The sequence below is a fragment of the Dendrobium catenatum genome, unplaced genomic scaffold (assembly GCF_001605985.2).
Source record: "Dendrobium catenatum unplaced genomic scaffold, ASM160598v2 fragScaff_scaffold_665, whole genome shotgun sequence".
NCBI classification, from domain to species: Eukaryota; Viridiplantae; Streptophyta; class Magnoliopsida; order Asparagales; family Orchidaceae; genus Dendrobium; species Dendrobium catenatum.
In genome coordinates this window covers 4,125,107-4,152,017 of record NW_021319127.1, presented here as the reverse complement: position 1 = coordinate 4,152,017, position 26,911 = coordinate 4,125,107, and the positions used below count along the sequence as shown (strand labels likewise).

General features: G+C 37.6%; 3 protein-coding genes and 1 non-coding gene across 12 annotated transcripts in view; 2 read left to right on the top strand and 2 right to left on the bottom strand.

Moving 5' to 3' along the window:
- The window catches only part of LOC110092812 (pyridine nucleotide-disulfide oxidoreductase domain-containing protein 2), a 32,152-nt gene extending 15,587 nt beyond the window's left edge, over window positions 1-16,565 (bottom strand). For all 9 annotated transcript variants that reach the window (XR_003701067.1, XR_002302632.2, XR_002302634.2 and 6 more), the window contains exons 1-6: window positions 16,235-16,565; window positions 16,007-16,168; window positions 12,607-12,786; window positions 12,365-12,422; window positions 3,676-3,726; window positions 2,464-2,546 (exon numbers count right to left, since the gene is read on the bottom strand). Coding sequence is in view for 4 of the 9 variants with exons in the window: in XM_020817486.2 (XP_020673145.1) it covers window positions 2,464-2,546; window positions 3,676-3,726; window positions 12,365-12,422; window positions 12,607-12,786; window positions 16,007-16,168; window positions 16,235-16,536 (836 nt within the window). In the remaining 5 variants the exon portion in view is untranslated. The remainder of the gene's footprint in view (window positions 1-2,463; window positions 2,547-3,675; window positions 3,727-12,364; window positions 12,423-12,606; window positions 12,787-16,006; window positions 16,169-16,234) is intronic.
- A 79-nt stretch (window positions 16,566-16,644) lies between these two features.
- Window positions 16,645-16,716, top strand: TRNAQ-CUG. The gene has a single exon. It is a non-coding gene; the product is annotated as a tRNA-Gln (tRNA).
- A 4,610-nt stretch (window positions 16,717-21,326) lies between these two features.
- Window positions 21,327-22,229, top strand: LOC110092813. Its single transcript, XM_020817491.2, has one exon. The coding sequence runs from the start codon at window positions 21,515-21,517 to the stop codon at window positions 22,121-22,123; it is 609 nt and encodes a 202-aa protein (XP_020673150.1). The 5' UTR covers window positions 21,327-21,514; the 3' UTR covers window positions 22,124-22,229.
- A 759-nt stretch (window positions 22,230-22,988) lies between these two features.
- Window positions 22,989-26,911, bottom strand: part of LOC110092793 (histidine--tRNA ligase, cytoplasmic) — a 21,028-nt gene continuing 17,105 nt past the window's right edge. The window contains exon 7 of the mRNA XM_020817462.1: window positions 22,989-23,610. Within this exon, the coding sequence (XP_020673121.1) occupies window positions 23,308-23,610 (303 nt within the window). The 3' untranslated portion in view covers window positions 22,989-23,307. The remainder of the gene's footprint in view (window positions 23,611-26,911) is intronic.

Genomic DNA, 26,911 nt, shown 5'->3' with positions numbered 1-26,911 from the left:
ATAGGGCACATGAATGCAAATTTACTTAAAAGGCCTTTATATACAAATTATTTAACAAAATTTGTCAAATAAGAGAATAAGAGTAGCTTCACTCCCCAAACAAATTGACACAAAAAAATGAGAGTGGGGACCTCTTTGCATAGATGGCTCAGTCAACGCTCTTCCAAGCAAACTATATGAAACCTCTTACCACTTTGATCGGTTTAACAATCCCATTTTTTCTTGAATTTGTTTGGAAAGTGTAGCAATTAAACTCTCCCTGTGATGAAACAAGTCATTGTCAATTCAAAATGGGTCACATTGAATTGGTAGGTTATAATTAGCTTACATTGAGTCAAATTTAGGTTGGGCATATTCAAGTTACAACACAACCTAAACCTTGTATCCAAGTAATCAATAGGTCATTTGTGAATTAACATGCCAAGCTAGCCCAAACCATCTAGAGATGTGGGCATAGTTAGCTTTCATTGATTCAGCCCACTACCCTGCTAACCTTTCTCAAGAAATACTTGAATTCCCCACCCAATATTGCAACTTAACTAGATATCTCTAATTCTACTAATATTTTTTGTGTAGATAGGCATGGTCAACTCCATATAGAATTATCTTAGAATTTAATTAACAAACATAATAAAATCTAGGAAATTAATGTAGCTTCATAGCCATACAGAAGAAACTCTATTTTATTGTAGAAAATATATGGAACACACTAAAATAAATATCTTGTCTTTAGAGCCATTTATGATATACTTGATGAGGACATCGACAGACGCTACCGACATGTTTATCGCCGGCGAAACCGCAGATCGACGGCCACGATTCAACGCCTCTATTTCTAGATGTCATTTTGTATTTTATTATTATTATTGTCTTGTTTTACTGTTTTCCCATTTTACCCCTGTGGGGGAGTTATGTCTTATTGTAGCCCAAGGGGCATTTGAGTACTTTTATTTTGTTTGTTTGAAGACCTATTTATAGGGGTCTCATGCTTTGTAATAGGCTAATGAATTATTGAATGAAAATTGAGTTTTTGTTTCTTCTTACTCTTCTTGCATGAGAGCTAGAGAGAGGTGAGAGAGAAAGCCCAAGGTGAGGGCGAAAAGCAACACCCACCAGTCATTGGAAGAGTCCGTGGCTCGTGGTTTATCCCCGCCGGCCACCTTGGATGGGCCCTCCATCATGTCTCCACTTAATGCATTAATTACCCTATTAATTTGAGATCAATTTCAAATTAATTCCCCTCCAATTTTGTTTAAAATCTGAGCCTAATTTCAGTTTTGAATTTCTCAAACTCCCTCCCCCTCTATTAGCCGCCGGCCTCCTCCTTAATGGGTCCCATTAAGGCCCATTAATTACCCCTTAATTCTCTTGCTAATTTGGAACCAATTTCAAATTTCTTTCCCTCCAATTAACACCAATTCTGAAATTTAATTTCAGATTTGTGTAACTCCCTCTCTCCCTTGCTTAACCTAATTTCCCTCACCCCATCCACCCGCCCCCTCCTCCTCTGTTTTGGCCGACCGCTCCCCTCACTCCCTCTCTTGGGAAATTTCAGCAAGACGAAGGGACGACGACATCTCTCCCAAATTCTTCTCAATGTTGGATGGCGGATCCCGAGCTTGAGTGGGGTCTAGTATTCAACGCCGACGGGAGCATCAACGTCCTACGGTCACCTTGCTTTGACGTAGGATTTGAAGACGAAACCACCGTGGAAGAGTACTTGGAAAGAGTTGTGCCAATCCTTGCAAGCATCTACGACCGAAAACTTTCAAAGCACGCTTGGAGCCTTGACGGTCATCTACGACTTCCATCCCAACCGGCGACTTTTCCTCCGACGAAGTTCTTCGGCGCCCTCTCCCTAGTGGTAACTTCCTTCATCGCTTGGATCTTCTATCTCCGCCAAAAGTCCACCAATCTTTGAGTGATACGGCCCCAAGGTGAAATTCTCGTTGTTAAACGTTGGGTTTTGTTACTTGTACTACGCATTTAATTCCCTTGGATTTTGAATGAACTATTTTGGTTAATCTCAAGTGCATCTCTTTGGCCTAAGCAAAGTTAATGTTTCTAATTCTTAAATCTATCTTGCATGATCCACATAAACTTATAAAAGCAAACTTTTAACAATTCTCTTTTAATTTCGATAGTAACTCCTAGTAGTTTCACATCAATACTTTTGGACTCACAAAGAACAATTAGGTCCTACTCTTTTCTCAGGATAGTGATACAGTGCCAGTTTCTTTTAAGTTCAAGAAAATATTCCTTAAAAGGGCTAGTATTTATTCAATAGTTTCAAATCCAATTTTAAATTCATGAAGAGCATTGGATTTAATTCTATCCTAAAAGGCCCACTTCTAAGATAAACCTCTAGAACATGAAAAACTAGGAATAATTTTTTAAAATGTCATTACAATATTATTTCTAGGAAGACAGCACAAAAAAAATGAAATAAAGTAAAAAACATACGACCAAACACCACGTTCCCCGTCAGTTTCTCCCATCACATGATGAAGCAAGACATATCCTGAACCTGGCGTATAAACAGTTGCCTGCAAAGAAGTTTCATAAACCAAAATAAAAACTACAAGGACAGAGAAAAAATATGTTATTTAGATTCAACAATCCAAATAATATTTCAATTTAACCCTGTAGAGTAATTAAATAAAATTTGCATCGGCTACTGTAAGTCACCTTATCATTTAAAATTCTGATTCCCGACTTTTGAGATGGGGCTCAAATTTAGTAATTGATCAATAAGATCACCTAAGACTGTGATTTGGGCATCAGATTATGAAAGAAAATAGAAAGTTCATGTTCATTGAAATTTAAAACATTCAATTTCTCCCTAAAAATTTCCGACAATAGTGATTATCAAATCACACCATTGCGGTAGAAGAGGATGTCACCATTCAATAGAGTTGTGCGTTGATTTCTCCAACATTATGGAAAATATAATAATCATAATTTTTAAGTTATAATTAGTTAATTCAAAAAATTTTATTGATCAATAAATTTCATGCCAGAGGTTCTCTGAGGATGTAACTTACTAAGTCATATATGTCATTTCCGGCTAATTATTTTTTAAACCAAAAATTTCACGAAGAATTTGGGTTGGATCTTCAAAGGCATTGCCAAAGAATTTTTGGACCTACAATACTCAAGGCAAATACTGTACGACCCGTTTAAAAATATATATATAAAGGAGCACGGCATTAATCAAGTATCTTAGGGTGCTGTTGTCGCTGACAATTACAGAAGAGTTACCATAGAAGTTTAAAAGTAATATAACATCTAGGGATCACAAGATAGCCAACAACAAATTTTTCTGTTTAAAAACGAAAAAAGGTTCTCATACTATTGCAGGAGTTTAAGGTCATGCATATAAATGGTGCTACTATAGACATAAAGAGACATCTTGTCTACCAAATGACCTTGCTGACTGTACTACAAAACTATATTTGCATTTTCTAAGAGTTAACATACGTTTCAGTGAATGCTTATACAAGAGTTTCAACAGAGGTATAATAACATATTACCAACCATAATTATAAAGTAAATAATAAAGAGAAGAATAACTTTTTCCAAGTGCTAATTTAAATGCTATGTAAGTAGTGAGAAGACATGAAATGAAGGAGCAGACAAATATCAAAAAACAAAAAACATAACGAAAATACAAACCATGCTTCCAATAACGGAATCAGTGGCCAGTGTTGCCTTCAAAATCTCAGTCTGCAAAAGGAAATTAACAGAAGGAATATAAACTTGATATTAAAATAACAATCTTGGTTGATGAATCAGTAAAAAGCATTGTGATAGTAGTGCCAGTCTAATGTGACCCCAAGGTCAAATTAAGGAAACTTTCATACGTGATATGACAAGGCACTTCAAGGTTATGATGTGCCATAGTGTCAATCATGGTACTGCTAGTCAATTGCCCATAATCTGTCAATCCACATCCATCAAATGGAGATGCTAAAGACTAGTTGATGAGGACATCAACAAGAGATTCTGGAGCATTTATCAGAGGAGGAATCGGAGATCGACGACCACGGTCAGGAGCCTTTATTTTCTATGCATTGTTATGTATTGTTTATTTTATATTTCAGTTTTTTCCTATTTTATCCCATAGGTAGTTAGTTTGCTATTGTAGCCCTTTGGGCAATTTATTTCCTTGCAATTCCTGATTGTTTTACATCACCAGTGGTTTGGGAAAAGATGAGGCCTGAAATAAAGGTAATAATGAGTTCAAGTTGGAGTTGCTGCTCAGCATATGCTTCTCTCCTTGATGAGTACTTTGTTTTCCACTTGCTCCCTCAACCCAGCAAGCTTGGCGGTCAGCTTGCGAATGTCCTTCATTGAGCACAGTAATGAGATCTCCAAAAGTTCTTGAACTTTTTCAGAGTTGGGAGATATGCCCCCAATGAGATCATCATCCCCGATAACTTGTTGGAGTTCAAGCTAACCAAACACTTCGTTATATTTAACTTCATGTTATATCTCCTTAGGATGGTTAACATCTCCAGAAGATCTTTGAGATATCCTACAAGAAACTTGCTCTCCACAACCAATTCGTTTTACATACTTAGATGCTCCTACTAGATGTCGTTGAAACTTCCTTCTAGATGTCCACTAGTAGAACGTCTAGATTCTAGAGTTCCTAATATAAATCTACTATGAAATTCAGAAAAAAACATATAATAAGCACACATAATTCGTTGGTTAAGAACTTTAGATTGCAATAATTATTCTCTAATTTTGATGAAAACTAAAAATATGTATGGAATCAGTTCAAATAAAAACTTAATGATATTGTGTTATAAATAAAGAATATAAATTCTTAACCAAAAAAAAAATCATGCAATGAGTTAAAATGCATATACTTGCTAAAAACCATACTGTATCAAAATTAAATTAAATCAACTAATAAAATTTCTCTAGTAACAAATGTTAAGACAAGGAAAATGTGGAAAGAAATATTAATATAAAAAGACCCCAAATTTGTATAAAGAGATAAATTCTCTCGAAAATCTTCAAACCTTTTTATTTATCAAGGTGTTGACAACTAAAAGTAAAAGGAATAGTACATCCAACAAGAGTTTTATTAATAACAAGGATTCATTTGGGGCAATTTTTCTATTGCTTTGCTTTTCAAAGTGTTGACACATTTCTATTTAGCTATAACTTTCTTGTTGTTTTTAAAAAATTTCTAAAGTGAGAAGCAACTTTTACAACTAGATTGCTAATTGTAGTAACAATAAGGAAGTTGTCTGGTTTCTCAAAAAAATTTATAATACCCACAACAACTCTTTAAAAAATCTATTTTTATCATGACAATTCTACATTTAATTTAAAAAACACTGGTAGCTGCCCCAACCATCCTAAATTGATTGTCATTTGTACATTTAAAAAACAGCACTTTATAATCATAAAACTTACTAGCAAAAAAAAAAAGCACAAAAAGAAAACAAAAAAGTCATTGAAGACTCGGTCCCTGAGCTTCTTGAGCGGGATAAGAGGAGGAGAAAATCAGAAACATAAAGCATAATGGAAAATAACTATCATTTCCTAATATTGAAATATAAAAGATAAGAGATAAACTTTATGAAGTTAAAATCAGAAATCATAAGATACTGATAAAGTGATGAAGCTAATGAGTACAAACCGTGGAAGTGATTGTCTAGCATAATGGAACTTGTCATTGTTAGCTGACTTTGGCATAAAGGGCACAGGGTTTTTCTTCCAAGAAGGCTAAGATGATGTGTTTGAATTGGGAAGAGACTACTGCTAATACACATACAAATAGCAAACGATTTATTTTATGGTCATACTCCATGAAGCTAGCTAATTTTAGGAAGGAAATTAAAATGTGATAGCCCTCCACTTTTCCATTTGGAAGATACGGTATTACCAATTTCTAGAGATTATCAATCACGGGATGATTGTCCAACTCGGCAATCCATATGCTCTTCTTATTCTAACTATAGAATAAATGTCCACCTCAACAATCCATCCACGTTTTTTTTATTATCATTAATTATGTATTAATTTGTTTCTTAATTTTACGACTCATAATTGATGTGTAAGTAACATCAATAAATATGCACATTTTCTCTATAGAATACGAAATAAGAATCAAAGCTTCTGCCCTACTCTTTTTCATTTTACATGATATCAGAGCCAAACTAGATCCTGTTCCGAAATTCCAAAAACCCCAAATCTCATTCCAAAATCCAGAAAACCAAAGTCTCATATTTGAAACCCCAAATCCTGTTCCCAAATGGCAACAACAAAAATAGCCAGCCTTTATGCCACTACGTAGTGTCGGCTACATCAATCATTTTTATCCCTTGTGTCCCGTTAAAAATCAAATTCTCATTTAAATCTAATAAAGAAATGTCATTTCTAATATTTTTTTAACCAACTCTTTTTAGGTCTAACTCTGTCTTTCTTAACATAAGCCAAATTTAATGCATCTACTTTCTTAACCAGGTCATCGGAAGGCCGCCATTTTATGTGGCCAAACCATCTAAGGCAACTCTCTCTAATCTTATCTTCCACTGGAGAAACTCAAGCCTTTTCACGTATATGCTTATTTCATAAGGTTACCAACGGCATTGAGAAAAAAAAAAGATGTCGCAGCACTGAATTCATTGGAATGAAACATATTATTGTCCTTGGCTAAGGGTCCCTTTAAAGCAAGCATACTCATTAGAGAAATAAATTATGATATGTTGTCTCAATTGATTGAGATGCAGAGTTGAATAAGAAAGAATCTCCTATATCATAAGAAAAACGGCTCCACCTCGTGTCAAATGAGAGATGAAAAATGGAATGCAAAAAATCAAAAGGTAAAAACATTGGCTTCCTGAGTCCGCTTCTCCTAACATCATGAAGTGATATCTTCGTGTACCCACTAACCCTAAAATTTGGAGTACACATTTCAAAGCTTTTTATGATGTAACAATGAGATTAATGTCTATTCTTTTCATCAAAAAGCCTTCTTATCCAAATAAGGTACCAAATCTCTCTCCATATATTTTGGGGAGCTAATAGAAATATTTCAGGAACTAGATCATCTTGATAAAGTGGTCATAAAGGATCTTGACAATGTTAGAGCACATTGATAGTCCATAGAACGAAACTTGCATGCACATATTTCTTACTTGATTAGAAAATTTTTTTAATCATTTTAACATGAATTTTACATAGTGAGACACTCCAAAGTGTAGTTGAGTGTTATCCCTTAGTCTAATGTAAAGGCATTCGAACTACCAATTTGAAAGAGGATATTAAGAATACTGAAAATTTTTGCTATAATTTGTCACCATTGGCCCAATCAGCTATCCCAAGATAGGACAAAAAACACCAATTCGAAGAATTCTATCATTTCTAAAAAACTTGCCAACATATGCACTCATTATAATCAAACATGCAACTCAAAAATTTGTTGCTTTTAACTTATTGGATATCCAGATTGGTGGGATCCAACATGACATCGAAATTCCAAGCAACCATCTGTTAAAGCATATGATAACAACAATTCCTTATCTGATCAGTCGGCTCACATATCCACTAAGCAATGAGCTGCAGGCACCAACTTCTGCGTCATTTCCATACACCGTTGATCTCCTGCTACAGATTTGATCTCAGTCTTCGCTTGTAACGAACTCTGTCATATTCTCTATATTAAGAGATGACACTGTAGCAAAAAGAAGGAATGAACAAAGAGTTTCATGGCTACGTTTCAGTCCTTTGCCTTTCTTATTCTTCTTCCCTGTTTTCTCTAACTCTGCTTGCAGGTTTCTTGTAGCTGCTCCAGAGGATAGCTCTCTTCATGGTATCAGAGCCAATGTAGGTTTGCTGGTTTGGTTGAACAATGAACCAAACAATGAGGTCAGTGCGGTACCAACAATGGTATGCTGCGTGCCCTGTTTTAGTGCATATTTGGCATTGAACAGACGAGCGTGGACGACGACCTCCACGATTATATTGAGAAGATGATCTGCCACCACGTGTTTGCTGAGAAGAAGATCGGCCACGATTGTTGAAATTCTGGCGACCGCGAGAGCGCCCGCGAAAACTTGTGGAAGCCAATGCTGTATCATCAGGCACGCTTATGTTTTATGTATTAAGTTCAGATAAAACATTGATCTCTTCACTGATAAGTAATGAATAAAAATCATCCAGACTGATGGGCTGCAACTGTGTGCGTATGGCAGTTTTAAATGCATTGTAGGCAGATGGCAACCCATTGAGAGTGTACAGCAGTATATCTTCAGAATCAATCGTTGATCCTGCTGTAGTAATGGCATCGATTTTCTGCTTGATCTCAGACAGGTATTGAACCATTGATTTTTCTCCTTTTTGCACATGATGAAGCTCACTCTTCAACTGAAGTTGGCAAGATCTATTTGTCGATTGAAGTCTTCGTTCAATCGTTTGCCATATTTCATGGCATGTCTCAAGATTTAACACATACGATAGTAAAGACTGAGAAATGGTAGAGTACAATGCTGCAGCCAAGTTTTGATCAACAAGCATCCATATTTGATAGAGGGAATTTATGCTTACAGTTCCATCCGCTGCTAACAATTGCTTTTGCGGTTTGATATTGGTTCCATTTAGAAATCCATCAAATCCATTGGCCGAAAACAGCTTGAGTATTTGTGACTTCCAAATGGGATGATTCTCAGCTAATAATTGAGTACTGATCTCAGATTTGACATTGCTCATGAGAAACTTAAGCTGTGCAGGAATTTCTGTTCCATTATCTTTGATACTAATGGATTTCTTATAAAGGATTCTCAGACCAACCGGATTCTCCTCCAAGGTCCCAATCATCGAGGTCTCTACCCCATTAAATCATCCTCCAGTTCACAATCTTTGACCATTCCCACTGAACGCGCCCTGCATTCCACCACTGTGACAGCTACTCAATGGCATCAGCGCTTGGGCCATCCAGCTGTTTTGACTCAGCACCTTTTATCTGTTGTTCTTCCTACTAGCAAGTTATCCAATTCTAGCTTTCATTGCTCTGCCTGCGTGCTAGCCAAATCTCATCGTTTGTCGTTCAGTTTATCTGTTCCAAAATCCTCTAAATGTTTACAATTAATTCATAGTGACATTTGGAGGCCTTCTCCAGTTATATCTCTACAAGGTTACAAATATTATCTACTTTTTGTAGATGACTATACGCGATTCTCTTGGGTTTACCCTCTTCGACATAAATCTGAAACATTTAAAACATTTGTTCAGTTTAAATCCTTGGTAGAAAACCAATTTCACACTTCAATCAAATATTTAAGAACTAACGGTGGTGGTGAGTACGTCAATAACTCATTTAAAATTTTTCTAAATCACTATGGCATAGTTCATCAAGTAACTTGACCATATACTCCTCAGCAAAATGGGGTTACTGAGCGCAAACATCGGCACCTCATTGACACCTTGCGAGCCTTGTTATTTCGGGCTTCACTACCTCAAGTTTTCTGGCCTGAAGCTCTCTTAACTGCAGCATACACCATAAATCGATTACCTTCACCTAATACCAAACATCTATCTCCTTATGAGCTAATTTACCTTCAACAACCGGATTACTCTCAATTTCGAGTTTTCGGTTACTTATGTTTGTGGGCCTCCGAAGGAGCACCGCTCGCGGGGGTTCGAAGGCAGAGGGTACGGCCGCACTATCCCGTAGGACAAAACGATCGTAGGCCTCTACGCTCGACACGAACGGGTCGATGGGAGGGCAGATAAAATCGAGGTCAACAATGTTATCCTTGGATCCCAACTAATCTTCATCATAAATTCATGCCCCGAGCTCACCCATGTGTGTTTCTGGGATATGGTGAACCGACAAAAGGCTACAAGTGCTTCAATTCTACTACAAGTCGACTACAGCTCTCTCGGCATGTTAAATTTTTCGAATCCATTTTTCCATAACAAAAGGTCTCTGCTACCAGCACACTCAATTCTCAGCCCACCAACCTACCACCATCTTTACGAATACCTTCATAGCTGACCTCATTACTCCCTCAAACTAATTCTACTCCTATCTCAAACATACAACCTACAACTAGTTTCACGTCAGCACCTACTCAATTTCAACCTACTGTCTCTAATTCTCCCAGTATACCAACCCCTCAAAACACATCTATTCCGCCTGTCCAGACTAAGCATTCCATGGTAACCAGGTTTCAAACTGGAAAACTTCAACCAAAGAAAATCTTTGACCTTCAAACTATGGTCATACTGCTACAGCCCACCTCCTATTCTCAGGTTGTCAAACATGAAGTTTGGAGACGTGCAATGTCAGATGAATTTGGTGCTCTATAAAATCAAGTTACCTGGACTTTAGTTCCAAACTCACTTGAGTATAATGTACTTGGTTGCAAATGGCTATATCGTATCAAATTCAACACTGATGGCTCAGTTGCTCGGTACAAAGCCAGACTAGTGGCTCAAGGATTTAATCAGAAATTTGGACTAGATTACTTTGATATGTTCAGTCCTGTTGCCAAGTTTCCCACAATTCGCATCCTCTTACCATTGCAGTTACCGGATCTTGGCCAATCCTCCAACTGGATGTGTCTAACGCATTCCTTCATGGAGCTTTACATGAAACTGTACACATGAAGCAACCTCCGGGATTTACAGACAATCAATTTACCACTCATATTTGTCACTTGAAGAAAGCCTTATATGGTCTAAAACAAGCTCTGAGGCAATGGTTTGCTACCTTTACAAACTTCTTACATGAATTTGGCTTTAAAAAGAGCCTTGCGGATCCATCACTTTTTATATATACTCAAGCCACTTCAAAGCTCTATATGCTTATATATGTCGATGACATATTACTCACTGGCAATGATTCTTCAATTATCTCTACACTTCTTCAATCTCTGCAGTTAAAGTTCAAGTTGAGCAATCTCGGCCAGGTGTCTCAGTTTCTTGGCGTTCAAGTTCAGCCAATGCCTTATGGTCTGCATCTATCGCAAATAACTTATGCTACCAATTTACTAGAGCGTTCCAGCATGCTGAATTACAAACCTGTGCAGTCCCCTCTTCCCGCTAAAATTTCTCTTATTACAGAAAATTCACAACTTTATTCAAATCCCAAACTCTACAGGCAGCTGGTTGTGGGGAGAAGGAGGGAGGAGGGGTCGGCGGCTTAGGGGTCTTGGGCTAGGTGACCGGTGGTGGTAGCCAAGGGAGGAGGGATCGGAGAAGGAAATACTATGAGTACTAACTGCGAGTCTCGTAATCCACCGGCGGCAGACAGGTGATGCAAGACCCTCTTTTAGGGTTTCTCCTCTCAAGAACTCACACATACATCAAACAAGAAAAACTGGAATTTTTCATTCATAATCATCCTTAACCTAATACAATGGTTCAAGCCTTAATATATAGGCCTTTAAGATAAAGAAAAAAAATGACTCAAATGCCCTCGGGCTAAAACACAAAGAAATCACTCACAGGGGTATAAAAACTGAAATATAAATAAAAGAAAATACAATAAAGCATCATAAATAGAGACTATGAATCGTAGCCATCGATCTAAGATTCCTCCGATGGTAGGTGCGTCGAAATCTTCTGTCGATGCCCTCATCAACATGTATTATGAAATGATAATGGTAGGGACTACCATAATTCTGAACTTCAACAATTTAGACTCTCATAGCTCAATCCATCAAATCAGCGGTCTGGATATACCTCAACAAATGGTGTGATCGAATGCAAAAATAAAAAATTAGTGGAGGTTTTTTGTTTTCCTCATTGAGGGTCACATGCCCTTATGTTATTGGGGTGATGCTCTTCTCTCTACAACATGTCTCATCAATTGAATTTTATCTCGTTCTCTCAACTTCAAAACATCATTTCAAACACCATTTCCTAATTGTTACTCCGACAGTCCCAACCCCATTCTCTCTTGTCTTCAAATAAATTCATCTTCTAAAACACAAATGCAGCAAGTTACTGCCTCAAGCCTTGAAATATGTACTTGCTGGTTCTAGTATTCATAAAAAAGGATACAATTGATATCATACCCCTACTAAATGCATGTTTATTAAGATAGATGTTGTCTTTCATGAAGATGTTATGCATTTCTCTAAGCCTAAATTTGAGTGAGTATATTGAGAAAATTTAGTCTCTTGTATTTGATACAACATTATTAATCAGGATATTTGATACAAGATTATTCAAATTGAAAGTAAAATATTAAAACGCCATTTGGATCTTCAAAATTAGAGAAACAAATACACAATTTAAACATTTAAATGCTTAAGAAATAAACCAACCCATAGATAGAAAATGGAAAGACAAAACATTGTATACTTATGGGTAAAAAGTGAGGTGGTTGTACAACCTCAAACCAGTTATTTAGAACCTTTGCTGCTGGTGAAACTAAAAGGTCAATGAAATCCCTGTCAAAATGAATACTTTAGCTGATTAAAATACAAAAGAAAATACTAATAATAAGACATTTGTATTGGTTAAAACAAGAAAGTGCTTATTCTTTTCAACTTCCCGAAACTGAAACAAATAAACAGTGAATATAAGAGTGAATATGGAGAAGATATTATATATGCATCAAGAGAAGATGATTACAACATATCCTTTTGTCCCAATGTCAAAGCTTGATGGAGAAGATGGCTCCAAAATGCAGACCGGTTGAATTTTTCCTTGACTTGAGCCATGAGAGATGTCGGATCCCGCCTGACTTCAGGAGTATGTGAATCCAATAGTGAATCCATGAATTTACAGAATTTCAGGAGCTGTTCCTCATATCTGTGTACAATAAATGAAACTGAATTCTTAAATTAAGTTTGCAGGACCACAGAAAACTAATGTACGATTAACATGAATTTCATGTTCCAGCAAAAAAGAAAAGCAAATATTCAGTGATGGCTTTCACTTGAGCAGAGAAGCTTACAGCCCATGATTACAAAAACAAGCATGCCCATTCTGTCAAGAAGAATTGAACATCTCCCATCAAGGAGAGAATTAGTAAAACAAAATGACATGGCAATGTTTCGCATCATGGTATGTATGATTGTTTGATGGGGTCTTGAAGAAAGCATCAGTAGCTGGTTTTCATGAAGTTCAAATGCTCTGTTCAAAATCTTCCACACTTGAATGTGGTTGAGTAATTAGAAGCTGTGGCTGAAAATATGATCTTCAGATACCATTAAATATCAACTATTACGTTTTGACGTAGACATCTTCTAATTTGCCTTGCAAGGAGTCAAATACACTCATGCATTACAGGGACTCAAATTAATATGTTGTGTGCTAGAACATTTATAGCGGTAGAAAGAGAATTTAGTCTTAACATTTAAAAAAAATACTGTACATGCATACGTAAATTAAAAAAAAGATATGATATTTTTTGCATGAACTATCCGAGAAGGAAAACCATAAGCCCTCATCCAGCTAAAATAATTCTACTAGCATGTAAAATCTTGAAAAAAAAAAAAACAATAGAGATCGAACCAAATACTATTGATTGAATTGAACCAACTATAGCCAATTACTTCTCTTAAAATTGTGAAAGGGGAAATCAACAAGGTTGAATGAGAGATGGAGGGAAACCGAGTGATAGAGAGAGGGAGATGAAGCTGTGTGTGAGGCTTTCTGTGATTGGTGCAAGAGAGAAATAATAAAGAGAGGAGAAGACAGAGATAGAGGGTGAGAGATGTAGAATGAGGAAGGACACAGAAGAAAAGATAAAGCAAGAGCAGCCGAGAGAGTGAGCAAGATAGATCGACCAATAACGAGTGATTGTTCGCAACATGACTTCCATGGTGGAAGTAGAAGTCTTGAGGCGTTAATGTTATCATCAAGAGACAATCATTGTTTTGTTCAATCATTCTCCTAGTTAAAGGGAAAGCCAGTGGCCAAGAAATTGTGCATCGACCTTGATGGAAATGACAAGCATTGATGTCTATGAAAATAGTGGGCATCAATAATGGTTATGACTGCGAGCATCAATGATGGCGGAAATTCCAAGAGCTAATGATGATGACGATTGTGAGTGTCAATGAAGATAGAGACAACGGGCATTTGATGGTGGTGATGATGATGGACATCGACGATGGTGATGATGATGGGTGTCGACAATGGTGGCAACGCAGGCATCGACAATGGTGGTGACGACAGGAGTCGGTAAAGGTAATGAAAATAGGAGTTAATGATAGTGAAGGCAATGCTACAAGAGGCAGACTCAAGTGTAGGCCTTGTCAGTAATGGTGAACACGGCCTTGTTGACAATGATAAGCTTCAGTAATATAGGCGAAGACAAATATCAACATTAGTAATGGCGACGAGAGAATTAGAAGTGGTCTTAGAACCACTAGAGCTTAGAGGGGTAAGATCATATAAAGAGGGAAACAAATAAGTGCTTATTAAATGGAGGGACATTCCCGAATTCAATGCTACTTGGGAGCCATATGAGAGGCTTAAAGTTCAATTTCCTTCATTTCACCTTGAGGACAAAGTGACTCTTTGGGAGTGGGATAATGTTAGGCCTACCCAAGGGGGGTCGGCTGAACCAGTTAAACTGGTCCCTAGTGGATCGGTTCTTGTCTACAACTGGCGGGCGGGGGGGGACCATGGAGAAGGGGGTTGGCTAATTTGTGGGGCCCACAACTCAATTAAATATTATTTTAGGAGGGTTAGGGGCTGTTTAGGGATTTTGTAATTGTCCTCTTTGCTTTAATTAGTTTCTCTTGTGTGAGGGTTAGATTTTCATCTTGAATTTGAATCTGAAATATGAGATCCTTGTGTTGAGTTTGGGCTCTAATCTTTAGCTAGAGATTGGGAGAGTTGAATCTTCCTCTCAAATTGAAGATTCTTGTATCTTGTGTTGTTTTTCTTCTTCTATTAGTAAATTTCAAATATTTTTCTCTCAAATTTCTTACAATTTTATAAAAATCTGGTTGATTTTGGCTAAATTTTTTGAAATTCAGATGCATTCAGCAAACTTCTGCACTATTGATGGCTATTTCCTATCACATGATTATGATATTCTCCCTATTTACTAGTTATGCCACTCCAAAAAGATTATAAATAGGCCTCTCATCTTCACAAAGAATAGGAAAAGAGGAGAGAGAAAAAAGAAGATCTGGAAGGAAGAGAAATCAGAGATCTCTCTTGCCACCAAGCTCCTTCCCGACCCCCAGCCATCGCCAAACTTCTGCCTGGCCACTGGCCGTCGCCGGACTTCTACCTAGCCATTGATCATCGCCAGACTTCTGCAAAGCCATCGAACGCCGCCGAACTTCTGTCAGGCCACCGATAAACGTTGGACTTCTATCCAGCTACCAGTTGTCAACGGACCTCTACCTTGCCACCGATCATCGTTAGACTTCTACCTAACCATCAAACTCGTCGAACATTTGCCCGACCACCAGCAGTCGCTGAACTTCTGCTTGAACACCGATAGTCGTCAAACTTCTGCCCAATTTCCTAAACTAGTGTAATTCCACCGTCTCCAAATTAAAGTACGGGCAAAGTTTTATAATTCCCTCAAATTTAGTGGAATTATTTTGACTGTGCATGGTCTCATGGTTTTACCCTTTTTCAGAATTTCCATATAAAAATCCTGATTTTATCTCCTTTGTTTTTTGGTTGAATATCCAAGCAACACTAAGTCAAAAAAATTACTCACTTTAATGTAGCATATATTCTAGCCCACAACAATCTTATTGACGTAATTCAAAGTTATTAATTAAAAACTTCTTGTTCTTATTCATGCATTATAAAAAAATCACATTTAAATTCGTAATTAACTGTTATAAATCTTAAAATCTATTGTCCAATAATTTGTCAGGATTTAACAGGATTGAACATATGACATGCTAGACAGTTTTTAGGATTTAAAACCCTCAAAATTTACTAAATCCTGCTTGTTGCCAAACCGCCCCTAAATATGAAGTTTTAAATCTTAAAAATGTAAACATAACATTATTATGCAGTCCGTATGTAAATCCGCAGATAAAAATGGTACCTTGGATAAGCCAATGAATCCTTCTTCGAAAACTTCGCAATCTCTGAATAGTTCAAATCAACATCTGGGCCTAAAAGAAGACTCCGGCCATCAAGGCACGGAGTGAAAGACGATGGACTCCGCCGGAGAAGCTTCATCCCGTGCCTCACCAACTCCAGCTCACTGAACAAACGGAAAAAATCTGTAACGAAAGAACAGAAAAAAGAATGGCGGAGCAGGAGTGGCTACCGGATAACGGAAGGTCGCAGAAGGCTTTGGAGGTAGCTGCAACGCGAGAAGCGAAATCCCGGAACGATCTCCTCAGTGACGGCGGCGCCACCTACGAGGTGTCGGCGTTCTAGGACTGCGACGGAGAGGCCCGAGCGGGCGAGGTAGGCAGCAGCCGTCAGGCCGTTGTGGCCGCCACCGATCACTACGGCATCGTATTTCTTGAAGGGAGTTGAGCCAGAATCGACTGTTCTTCCTGTTACAGCGGAGCCGCTGTAAAAAAATCGTCGGCAGCAGAAGAAATACCAGCTGCACTGCCGCATAGCTTGAGATCCGGCGGTGGAGGGTAGAAGAAAATGGTATAAATGGGTGGGATGTTCGATAAACTTTAATTAGTTTAATAAAAAATATTTCGCAAAATCGTCAGTTGCGGTCCCATGGTCTAGTGGTTAGGACATTGGACTCTGAATCCAGTAACCCGAGTTCAAATCTCGGTGGGACCTTAACTTTTTATTGATCTTAAGTGAAATTAGAATTTAATTTATTTTCTCAATTTCATATTTTTTTATTTTATTGAGCAGAGTAAATAGTTCAAACGTAAAATATATATATATATATATATATATATCAGAGCTAGTGGCTTGATTCAATGTCCTCATTCCATTTAAGTTTAGTATGAGTTATAAAATTTTATGCATATATCTTTTAGCAAACATGTATGAGTAAAAAAATTTAAACTTCATTCTAGAATATTCAAAATGAGTTAATTTAAAAAAAAAATGTAATTTTATAGTTTTTATAGTAAGAAAATACTTTGGAGCTTTTCCCCTTCTAGCTTTTAATTATATTTATTTTTTAAAATTTTATGGATTTTTCACTATTTAAATAAAAAAATTGTTATTCTATCCTAAAATATTTCAAAAATTAACTAAAATAGATTACACTACATTTATTTTATTTTTCTCCATTTTGTATTCCAATCAAATACCAAAATTGTTCATTCAAATTTATTATTGGTATATCTTTAAAAAAGTTTCATGATTGACATGAATATCAAGGAAAAAATAAAATTGAAATTTTTATAATTAAATTCAAGATATCTTAATTTTGATTTCAGCAAACTTATAGCAGAACTGAAAGTCTCGACAAGATAAACCCAACAATATCAAAAGTGGTCCAATATTAGCTTAAATGAGATCAAATCAGAAAACTTGAAACATTGGAAACTTCAAATATTAATTGGATGATTGAACAACACCCAAATTCAACATGCTTGTAGTCAAGTCGAGCGACTCAACGAGACAAAGCTAACTAGCTCTGGATCACTTGTTTTTTACATCATTAAAACACTTAAACTAATGCTTTATGCTCAATTGAATCGATATAGACCATATAATTAAGTGTTTTTGGATTATGATTCAAATTGTCAAAATGTTCATCTCAAAAAGCCTGTAAATAGTTGGAAGAAAGAAAACAGAGAGCTAGAGAATTTTCTTGCATTTTCTAGGTATCATCACAAACGATAATCACCAGCTATCACCATCAACAACCACCAGTCGCCATCTCTTGACTTTTATCAATATTTAATTATATTGTTGGGAATTAATTATCTTCATGTGGACATCAAACTTCTCAATCCTTATAGGAAAAATTAAGTCCTGCTTTTAGATGTTAACTATCAATCTGTGGACACTTAATTTATATAATCCTCATAGGAAAAATCAAATATTTATTCTCAATTAATCTTATATTCTTCAATTATGAGGAATGAAGGATTATTATATCATCTACTATATAATGGATTTTTTAAATTAGGCTAGGGTCAATGATTTTCAGTCATACAAATAATTTTCCAATTTCCATATAAATAATTTTCAGTCATATGACTTTATCTGCATGTTGAATTTTGCATAACACTGAGATGTAAAATACACTCTATCAACTCAAATTTGCTAACACTTAACAAATATAAAAATTTAGATTGAATGGTTATTTTTCCTTGAATTTTCTCCTAACATATTCATCAACCATATTTTAAATGTAAAAGATACTTAGGACTTGTGGATTAATCATATTGTACGAGTCTGCGCTCACCAATTACAAAAGATGAATATATCAGTTCAAAACAAACATATGGCCTTTCTATGAAGTCACTTAGATTTTATTTGGAACAACTTTCGTATTGTTCTTAAACTAACTTTTTATTATAAAATTTTTATACTAAAAATTACTTTTAAAAATAGTAAAAACAGTCATCCCAAAAACTAAAGAAAACATGGAGAAGCTTATGTTGTACCTACATAATATTTTTATTATTTAATTTAGCTTTATTGATCAAAACTTAAGTTTCATTGAGTTGGAATAAGATTTCATAGCCAATGAAAAAAATCTCTAATAAGAGCATTATGTCTAGCATTGTGGCATCCTGAAGTATGCACAGCGGTAGAGAAATATAAACTTTAGTGTCTTAGCGTTGTACGAAGATCCAGCACATAAGCAAATAAGAGAGAGGGTGTGGCGTTCATAAGAGACATCAAAGTTTTTGCGTGGAAACCCCTGAAAAGGAGGGAAAACTACGGGGCATGTCCCAGTTTGAATGAATCAACTAGTATTTGCAGTCGATTACAATGAGGCCATTCTCAGGGAGAAGGTCTTGGCTTGATGTCACAAATGTACATCATATAGAGCGCATTACATGGTGGGAGTTAGAATAATCAATATAGACATGTTTTTTTTGGTCTGTAGGACCATAGTTGATAGGATAGAGGTCGAAAAGATCGTAATAGGCAGGAGACCGGGTCAGAAAGACCATTTTCCGATGATATAGGTCGGAAGACTGTAGTATGTAAGAGACCGATGTCAGAAAGACCATTGTCTGGCAATGTAGGTCGGACAAACTGTAGTAGGCGATGGAGGTCGGAAGGACCATAGTCGGCATGAGATAGGTGTGATGCCCCAAGATCAACTTGGAAAGAATGTCAATCAATTTCACAACAATTTACCAGAGTTATCTATAAACCTTCAGTAAGCAATCTATCAAACATCTATAAAATTTAAACATCAATATTCAAGTTGAAGGGTTTTACAATAGGGGTCCAAAAGATTGTAGTTGGCCGGATATCTGGGTCACAAAGATCGTTGTAGTAGGACGATAATCTGGTAGAACTCTGGGCCTCAAGTGGTGATCCAGTAGAAGTCTGTGCCTCAGGTGGTGGTCCAACAGAAATCCGGGCCTTAGGTGGTTGTCCGACAGAAGTTTGGGCCTCATATGGTGGTATGGTAGAAGTCCAAGCCTCATGTGCTGGTATGGCAGAAGTGTGAACCTTAGGTGGTGGTCCGACATAAGTCCGGGCCTCATGTGGTGGTCCGGCAGAAATTCGGGTCTTAGGTGGTGGTCCAGCGGAGCTCAGGACCTCAGGTGGTGGTTCGACAAAAGTCTAGCTAAGGTGGTGGTCTGGTAGAAGTCCAGACCTCAGGTGATGGTCTGATGGAGCTCAAGGTGTCAAGTGGTGGTCCGGCAGAAATTCAGGCCTCAGCTGGTTGTCTAGCAGAAGTCCGGGCCTCAGGTAGTGGTCCGATAGAAGTCCGGACCTCAAGTGGTGGTCTGACAGAAATTCGAGCCTTAGGTGGTGGTCCGATAGAAGTATGGGCATTAGGTAGTGGTTCAATAGAAGTCTGAGCCTCAGGTAGTGGTTCGGAGGAGCTCAGGGCCTAAAGTAATGGTCCGATGGAATTTCGGGCCTTAGGTGGTGGTCCGACAAAAGTCTGAGACTTAGGTGGTGGTCTGGCAGAGCTTAGGGCCTTAGGTGATGGTCCGACAGAAGTTTGGGCCTCAGGTGGTGGTCCGGCAAAGTCAAGGCCTCAGGTGGTGTTTTGGTGGAACTTAGGGGGTCATGTGGTGGTCCAGTAGAAGTCCGGGCCTCAGGTGGTGGTCCGATAGAAGTTCGGGCCTCAAGTTGTGGTCCAGCAGAAGCTCGGGGCCTCATGTGGTGGTCCGACAGAGATCAGGGCCTCAGATGGTGGTCCGATAGAAGTCTGAGCCTCAAGTGGTTGTCTGATAGAAGTTCGGGCCTTAGGTGGTAGTCCGGCAGAAGTCTGAACCTCAGGTGGTGGTACGACAGAAGTCTGGGACTCATGTGGTAGGCTGGCGGGACTCAGGGCCTCCGGTGGTTATCCGGCGAAACTCAGACGGTGGTTGAGGAGGAGTGAGGAGGCAAGAGCGATCTCTGATTTCTCTCTTGCACTATTGCTCGGAGCCCCCTTTTCAAGAGGGAAGAGGGGTCTATTTATAGATTCATAGAGTGGCATGGCCCGTAAATTGGTGGGAAATCAAGGGCATATGGGGAGTGGATTGCATAGACGACCGATGTTGAATCCCTTTATCATGGACCTTTTAGTGGACATTTGAATGCCTTAGTGATGTCATAATTCAGTAATCTTGGGCTCGTTGGATTCTTCTCGTCGAGCCGCTCGATTCGACTATAAGCACGTCATGTTTGGAAACCGTTTGGTAATCCAAATTGTGATTCAAACCCTCCAACAACGCTTCAGACCCTTGGTTTGGATCCATTTGGACTCGAATTGAGTCGATTTTGGTACCGTTGGGTTCGTATTTCCGAGACACTCAGTTCAACTATAAGTTTACTTAAATCGGAGTTCGGATGGCTCCAATTTTAATTTTAGAGTAGCCCTTATGATAGATAAGATTAGAGAGAGTTGTTTTAGATGGTTTGACCACAAATTGTCGGCCTTTAGATGACCTAGTTAGGAGATTAGATATATTTAATTTGATTTATATTAAGAAGAATAGAGATAGACCGGGAAAAATTTCATAAAAAAATGTTAAAAATGATCTTTCTTTATTAGATTTAAACAAGAATTTACCTCTTTGACATTACACAAAAAATTCATATAACCATCCCTACATATGAGAATAGAGTCATGCTATTATTTTTGGTGTTGTTGATTATTCAAATTCAATTAAAATAGATTATTATCAAGTCAAATGAGTCAGTATCGGATTAAATGAATCACGATGATAAAAAAATTTGAATAATTCATATAAAAATAGATTAAAAGAATCACATTCGGGTTGGATAGATATTTTAACTATTATAAGCAAATTAAATTTGGTTGAGTAAGTTTGGGTCAGATAGACCAAGCCCAACCAAATCCGACTTCACACCTAACAATTGACATTTGCAGCTCATAAGATAAATCCAATTGGAAACCATCAATAATTGCTACCAAACACTCCCCCTCCAAAATACTGAGACAGACAGAAAGAGAGACGAGGGAAGCATGGAGAGAGAATCACGACCGTTGATCCTGGCGATGAAGGGCCATCCGGGAACCGGCAAGAGTACCCTAGCCCGCGCCATCGCCGCCGCCCTCCGCCTCCCCCTCCTCGATAAAGACGACATCCGCGACCCCACCCTCCCCGTCCAAACCCTACTGATCAACAATTCCCCCTCCGCTTCCGCCCTACTCAACGATCTCTCCTACGCCGTCCTCTGGCGCGTCGCCGAGACCCAGCTCCGCCTCGGCCTCTCCGTCATCATCGACTCCCCTCTCTCCCGCCGAGCCCACCTCGACCGCCTCCTCTCCCTCGCTGCCGGCTCCGGCGCCCGCCTCAAGGTTGTGGAGTGCCGGCCGGGGAATGAGAACGAATGGCGACGCCGGCTTGAGGCTAGGGCAGCCAGCGGTGGAGATTGTGAGGAGGGATGGCACAAGCCGGCGAGTTGGGGCCAGTTGAGGCGGTTGGTGGAGGGGTATGAGGGGAGATCGGATTATGAGTTTGGGGGCGTGGCGAAGCTGCTTGTTGATACGACGGCGGGGGAGACGGTGGAGAATATGGTGGCGAAGGTTTTAGAGTTTTTAGTAGATGATAATTGCGAGAGTGTTGATTGATGCAAAGATTGTAGCTTTCAGAATTTGAAACACTAAATACCGAGAAAGATTGGTGCTTTTGCTTCTCCGTTTCCTTTTTACCAAACTTTATGCAAAGAAAATCAAAGAAACTCTCATTAGCATTTAAAAAGTTTTTTTTTTTGGTAATATCTGCAATCATATAATTTGCTTTATTAATTTACTAATCTATAGCAACTATTTTGAGGGATCTAATTGTGAACTTAAACAAATAAATTCATGCAACGTCACCATTGGATGAATTGAATCAGTTAAAATTCTCTTCAAATGTAATTGTTTGAGTGTAGCAAGAAAATGCTTGATGCCCAACTAATAGTTCAAAATAAATCTCCAAGATTATTGGATGGATGACACGTGCATCCACAATCAATAATTCATTCAGCAACTGAAAAAGACTTCCATCATTTCATCTGTTGGGCGCCATGGCTTTATTCAGAGCAGATTTCTCTAAATGCGAAAATTTAGAAGAAGTATAGTAATAATAGGTTGGATGATGGTACAAAAACAGGTGAATCAACAAAAGCTCGTCATCACTGATGGAGCTTTTCTGGTCCTCATGATAGGATAGATTAAGACTTGGTTTGGGATAGTTCTCGTACTGTTTTTTAAAACAATTTTCTAATAAAAAAAATTAAATTTTAAAAAAAATTATACTAAAAAATCAATTTAAAAACAAGAAAAAAAGACATCCCAAACGAAGCTCAAGTCCCGGTCACATAAAGAGAGCCTAAGGACCAGCTCCAATAAAAATGAGAAAGGTGAAAATGGCTATGCCAACAAATTTAGAAAAAAAAAATCCTTCCAAAACCCATAACAAAAGTTATGGTTGGCCATCGCAGCACGAATGTTGATATAAGAAATGCTTGTAAATTACTGACGTATTCAGCAATGCATCAGCACAAAATTAGAGATTTTCATTCTAAGTATTAGTAATACCTCAACCAGAGAGTGAAAAGGCTTCCACCTTCAATTCTCATTTCGGTGACAGACATCTCGGAAACTGCTAACTTAAGCTTCATTTGGGGGCAGTTTTTTTATTGTTTTTTAAAACAGTTTTAATAAATTATTATACTAGAAGCTGCTTTAAAAAACAATAAAAAAACATCTCAAATGAAACCTTAAACGTCTAAAAAAATGCATCTCTAAACCAAACTAGCAGAAATCTCTTACACCATGTTTAACCTTTTTTGAAGCTCTTCTGCAAATCTTTCCCGGGGAATCATCTCCTCTTGGTGGGATTCAATGTTCTTCAACTTGAGAAAACCACTGTTCAGCTCGGACTCACCAACAAAAACCACCCACGGGATGCCGGATTCAACGGCTCGATCAATATGATTTCTTACTCGTTTGTTTAATCCAAATTCTGCCTTTACTTCTACCTTCCACAGTTCGCTAACCAACTCTGCAGCCAACAGTAGATCTTTACCAAGGATAGCAACCAGGACTTGAGTCTCAGTTGCACGAATAACCTGAAGGAAACAAGAAAGAATAAAGCTAACTGGTGGATATCAGAAACCAAATTGTTGCAGGATTGCAAAAAAACTGTATCAATATATTCTAATTAAAAATTGCATTAGCATGGGATTTAAAATTCTTAAATTTAATTTGAGATGAGTGTAATATATCATTAATCAATCAACTCATTTATTACACTAATTTAAAAAAAAAACTAAAAAATTTTACAATTCATTCTATCAAATTTTGATTGAGATATCCTAGACCAATCTTTTCCCTTCCCATGCAGGATATCTTCCAAGGAACTAAATAAAGCAAAACAGAAGAACAGTTCAGCGACAATAAAAATGTAAATGGCATAACATATATTTTTGGGTTAGGGGCACTACTTTGAGAAAGAAAATCACAACAAAGAAAAGAGAATTTTATCACAATCAAACAAAATGGAAAATCCTATTGTATTAACTAAATCGATGGCACAATGAGAATGAACAGTTCAATTTCAAAGGAAATGATCAATGGCACATGATACAGACTTAGATTTTCATCAATTCCAAGGTTCTTCTCCTTATATCCTCTACAACTGAGTTGCATACCACCATATGCCGTCCGTCATCCTCTGCATTTGAACTCCAAATCTCACGCCAAAATTCGGTATGTGAACACTGCGATGCCAATATTGACGTCGGACTGTTCACCTATGCTAAAAAACCCTCGCTAGCGAATTTGTCGAAGAAGAGTGGGAAAGAGGAGAAAAACGCGTGAAAGAATAGAGAGATGGTTACCTTTGCGGGAAGTGTGCAAAAGAGGAGAGAAATAAAGTTTGATTGGAGATGAATTATGCCATTTTAGATTTTTACAGCAATTTTAGAGTGTAAAATGGGTTTTTCGGTTGGAGATGCCCTTAGCACAGAATGATGGTGGCCGGATTTTATGGTCAAACTTGATTAATATGAGTGATTCCCAGTTCAATAAATCGAACTGGCCAGCCTCGGTTGTGATTTCAAAATTATTGATTAAAGACCTAATCTTTGAAATTATAAAATTATCTTTCATTTAGCTCTTAATTTTTCACTCGATGCTCAATTAATTGTTTTGGTTTCTATAAGTCTTCAATCGTATCTTAACAATGTCGCTCATTTAATCAAGGCTTTTAAAGATGAATATCATTAAAATCATTTAATCACGTCTCTTTCAAAAATAATAAGAATATTTTTTTATATATAATTCAAGGGAGAACCCTCAGGCCTTGCCTCGAAAGGTACTTCACTTCAAGTCAGCAAGCACTAATATGGGGAGCCTCCATTCTGCACCGGAGTACCATAATGAGGAAAGACAAGAATCCATGCATAAGCAAATCATAACAAGGGGGATTGCTATTATGGCGAATCTTCTCCAGATTCAATGAACTTGCGCCCACAACAACATTCCTCATACCTAGAAACCCACTGCAATAGTATTTGATCTAAAGCCAAAGGACAACACTACCTTAAAGAGCGTCCATCATGCCTACCAAATTCTTGGGTGAGGAAAAGTCCCCATGAATCAAAAAGCATCACAAGAGGAATTGGCGTTTGTGCATCTCCCCAAGCTCCAATGAGCCTAGTCACAACTAGGGCTTAGAGTGCTGATTCTAAAAGATCACATGACTCATGTCAACTAAAAAAGATATTTTTTTAATAGGCAGATCAAACAGAAAATTTGACTTTTAATAGGACACAATGGCGAAAAGGATTCATGTAGCTGACCCCACGTAGTGGGAAAAAGGCTTGATGTTGTTGTTGTTGCAGATCAAATAGTGAATAACTACTGGCCAAAGATATCTCCATATTTGAAGGATTTATATTCCAGTTAGAGGTTTATCATGACTCATGAGTGTAAGCCCATCAGTGAACCACCCCTCTCAATTATGTGAAAGAACTCATAATTAAAGATAGTTGTGAAGCTCAACCTTAGATTTATATGATGTGATAATATGACATTCTGATATGATCTATTGTAATACTTCTGTAATGATAACAACTTTTAAGCTCAGATATGGAGGATGAATCTTATCGATCAAGATTCTATGGTCATATCGCTCTAGGTCTACCTGTGGGCCCTCATCTAAATAGTCAGAGGACATGTATTGTTTTGAATATTTGACTAGTGGATCCATGTTAGCAAATTATAGGTTATCTCCTCCAAGGTAATATGTCATATAGGCCAAAAAAGCGCCAATAATGCAAATTTTGCAAAAAAAAAAAAGGTTTTTGGGTTTTTAGACATGTTATATCACTTGTAAACTTATAAACAAGGTCATAGGAAAACATACAGGACTTTGAAAGTGGTCGAAATATGTGGTATAGGGGCATATTTTGAGCATAAACACCCATATTAGAGGTTTTAAAGCATTCCTTACTAGCAAAAGCATTTTAAGTGTTATTAGCATGACACATAATTGGTTCATTTGTAAGCTTTATTCATCTTTGATTTTAGAACATTTGCTGCGTCTTAATTAAAAGGGTAGATGGGTGGCATCTATTAGCATAGGCAATCACTTGTATTTTCTTATCATTTAATGTTTCATATGTCTTTCATATTATTATATTTAGGAGCTTGGGTCAATAGATCGAACATCATGCACTTTATAATAGATTCCTCCAATGTCAATATTATTTTGAATGTGCACATTCTTTGATTGCATCTGATGCTCAGTCTTCTTTTAACTCTTTATTTTTGTATAGCCCCACATATGATGCACAGATACTACAGAACATCTTTCATATTTGCGTCAGCACAAACAAATGACAGACTGATAGGAAATACTTGATTTCAAGTATTCCCTAATCACTTTAGCAACAAATCTCAAAGCGAACTGCTGTCCACAGCAGGAAATCAGCCAAAAACAGTAGAAAAGTAGAGGAAAACTGCAGGAGATAAGGAGAAAACACTTGTTTTTTACTAGTAGACAATGAAAATAGCAAAGATACAATTTGTTCTTCAATCCGAGAGGAAGAACAACTCTCCAAAGTTCTCCGGCGAAGCCAAGAGCCCAAGCACACAAACCCTAGATCTCCAAAGAGAATTCAAATTCAAGGTGAGGAGCTAATTCCCCCCAACTCCTAATTATACAAAATTAATCATAAAGGACAATCATAAACTTCCTAAAACAGTCTCTCACGTTCAAAATTTCCCTCCTAAACTCCCCCTCTCAAGCCCACGTGGACTCACGGTTCCGCCTCCTTGCTGCCATTTCCGCCCAGGCGTCTCGCGTAGACGCGGACCGGTCCCTGTTGGACCGGTCCAACCGGCCCATCCTGGGCCGGTCTAACA

What these genes read in the sequence shown, in the direction of transcription:
- LOC110092813 (XM_020817491.2), top strand. Translation starts at nt 21,515, where the DNA reads ATGGAGAGAGAATCACGACCGTTGATCCTGGCGATGAAGGGCCATCCG.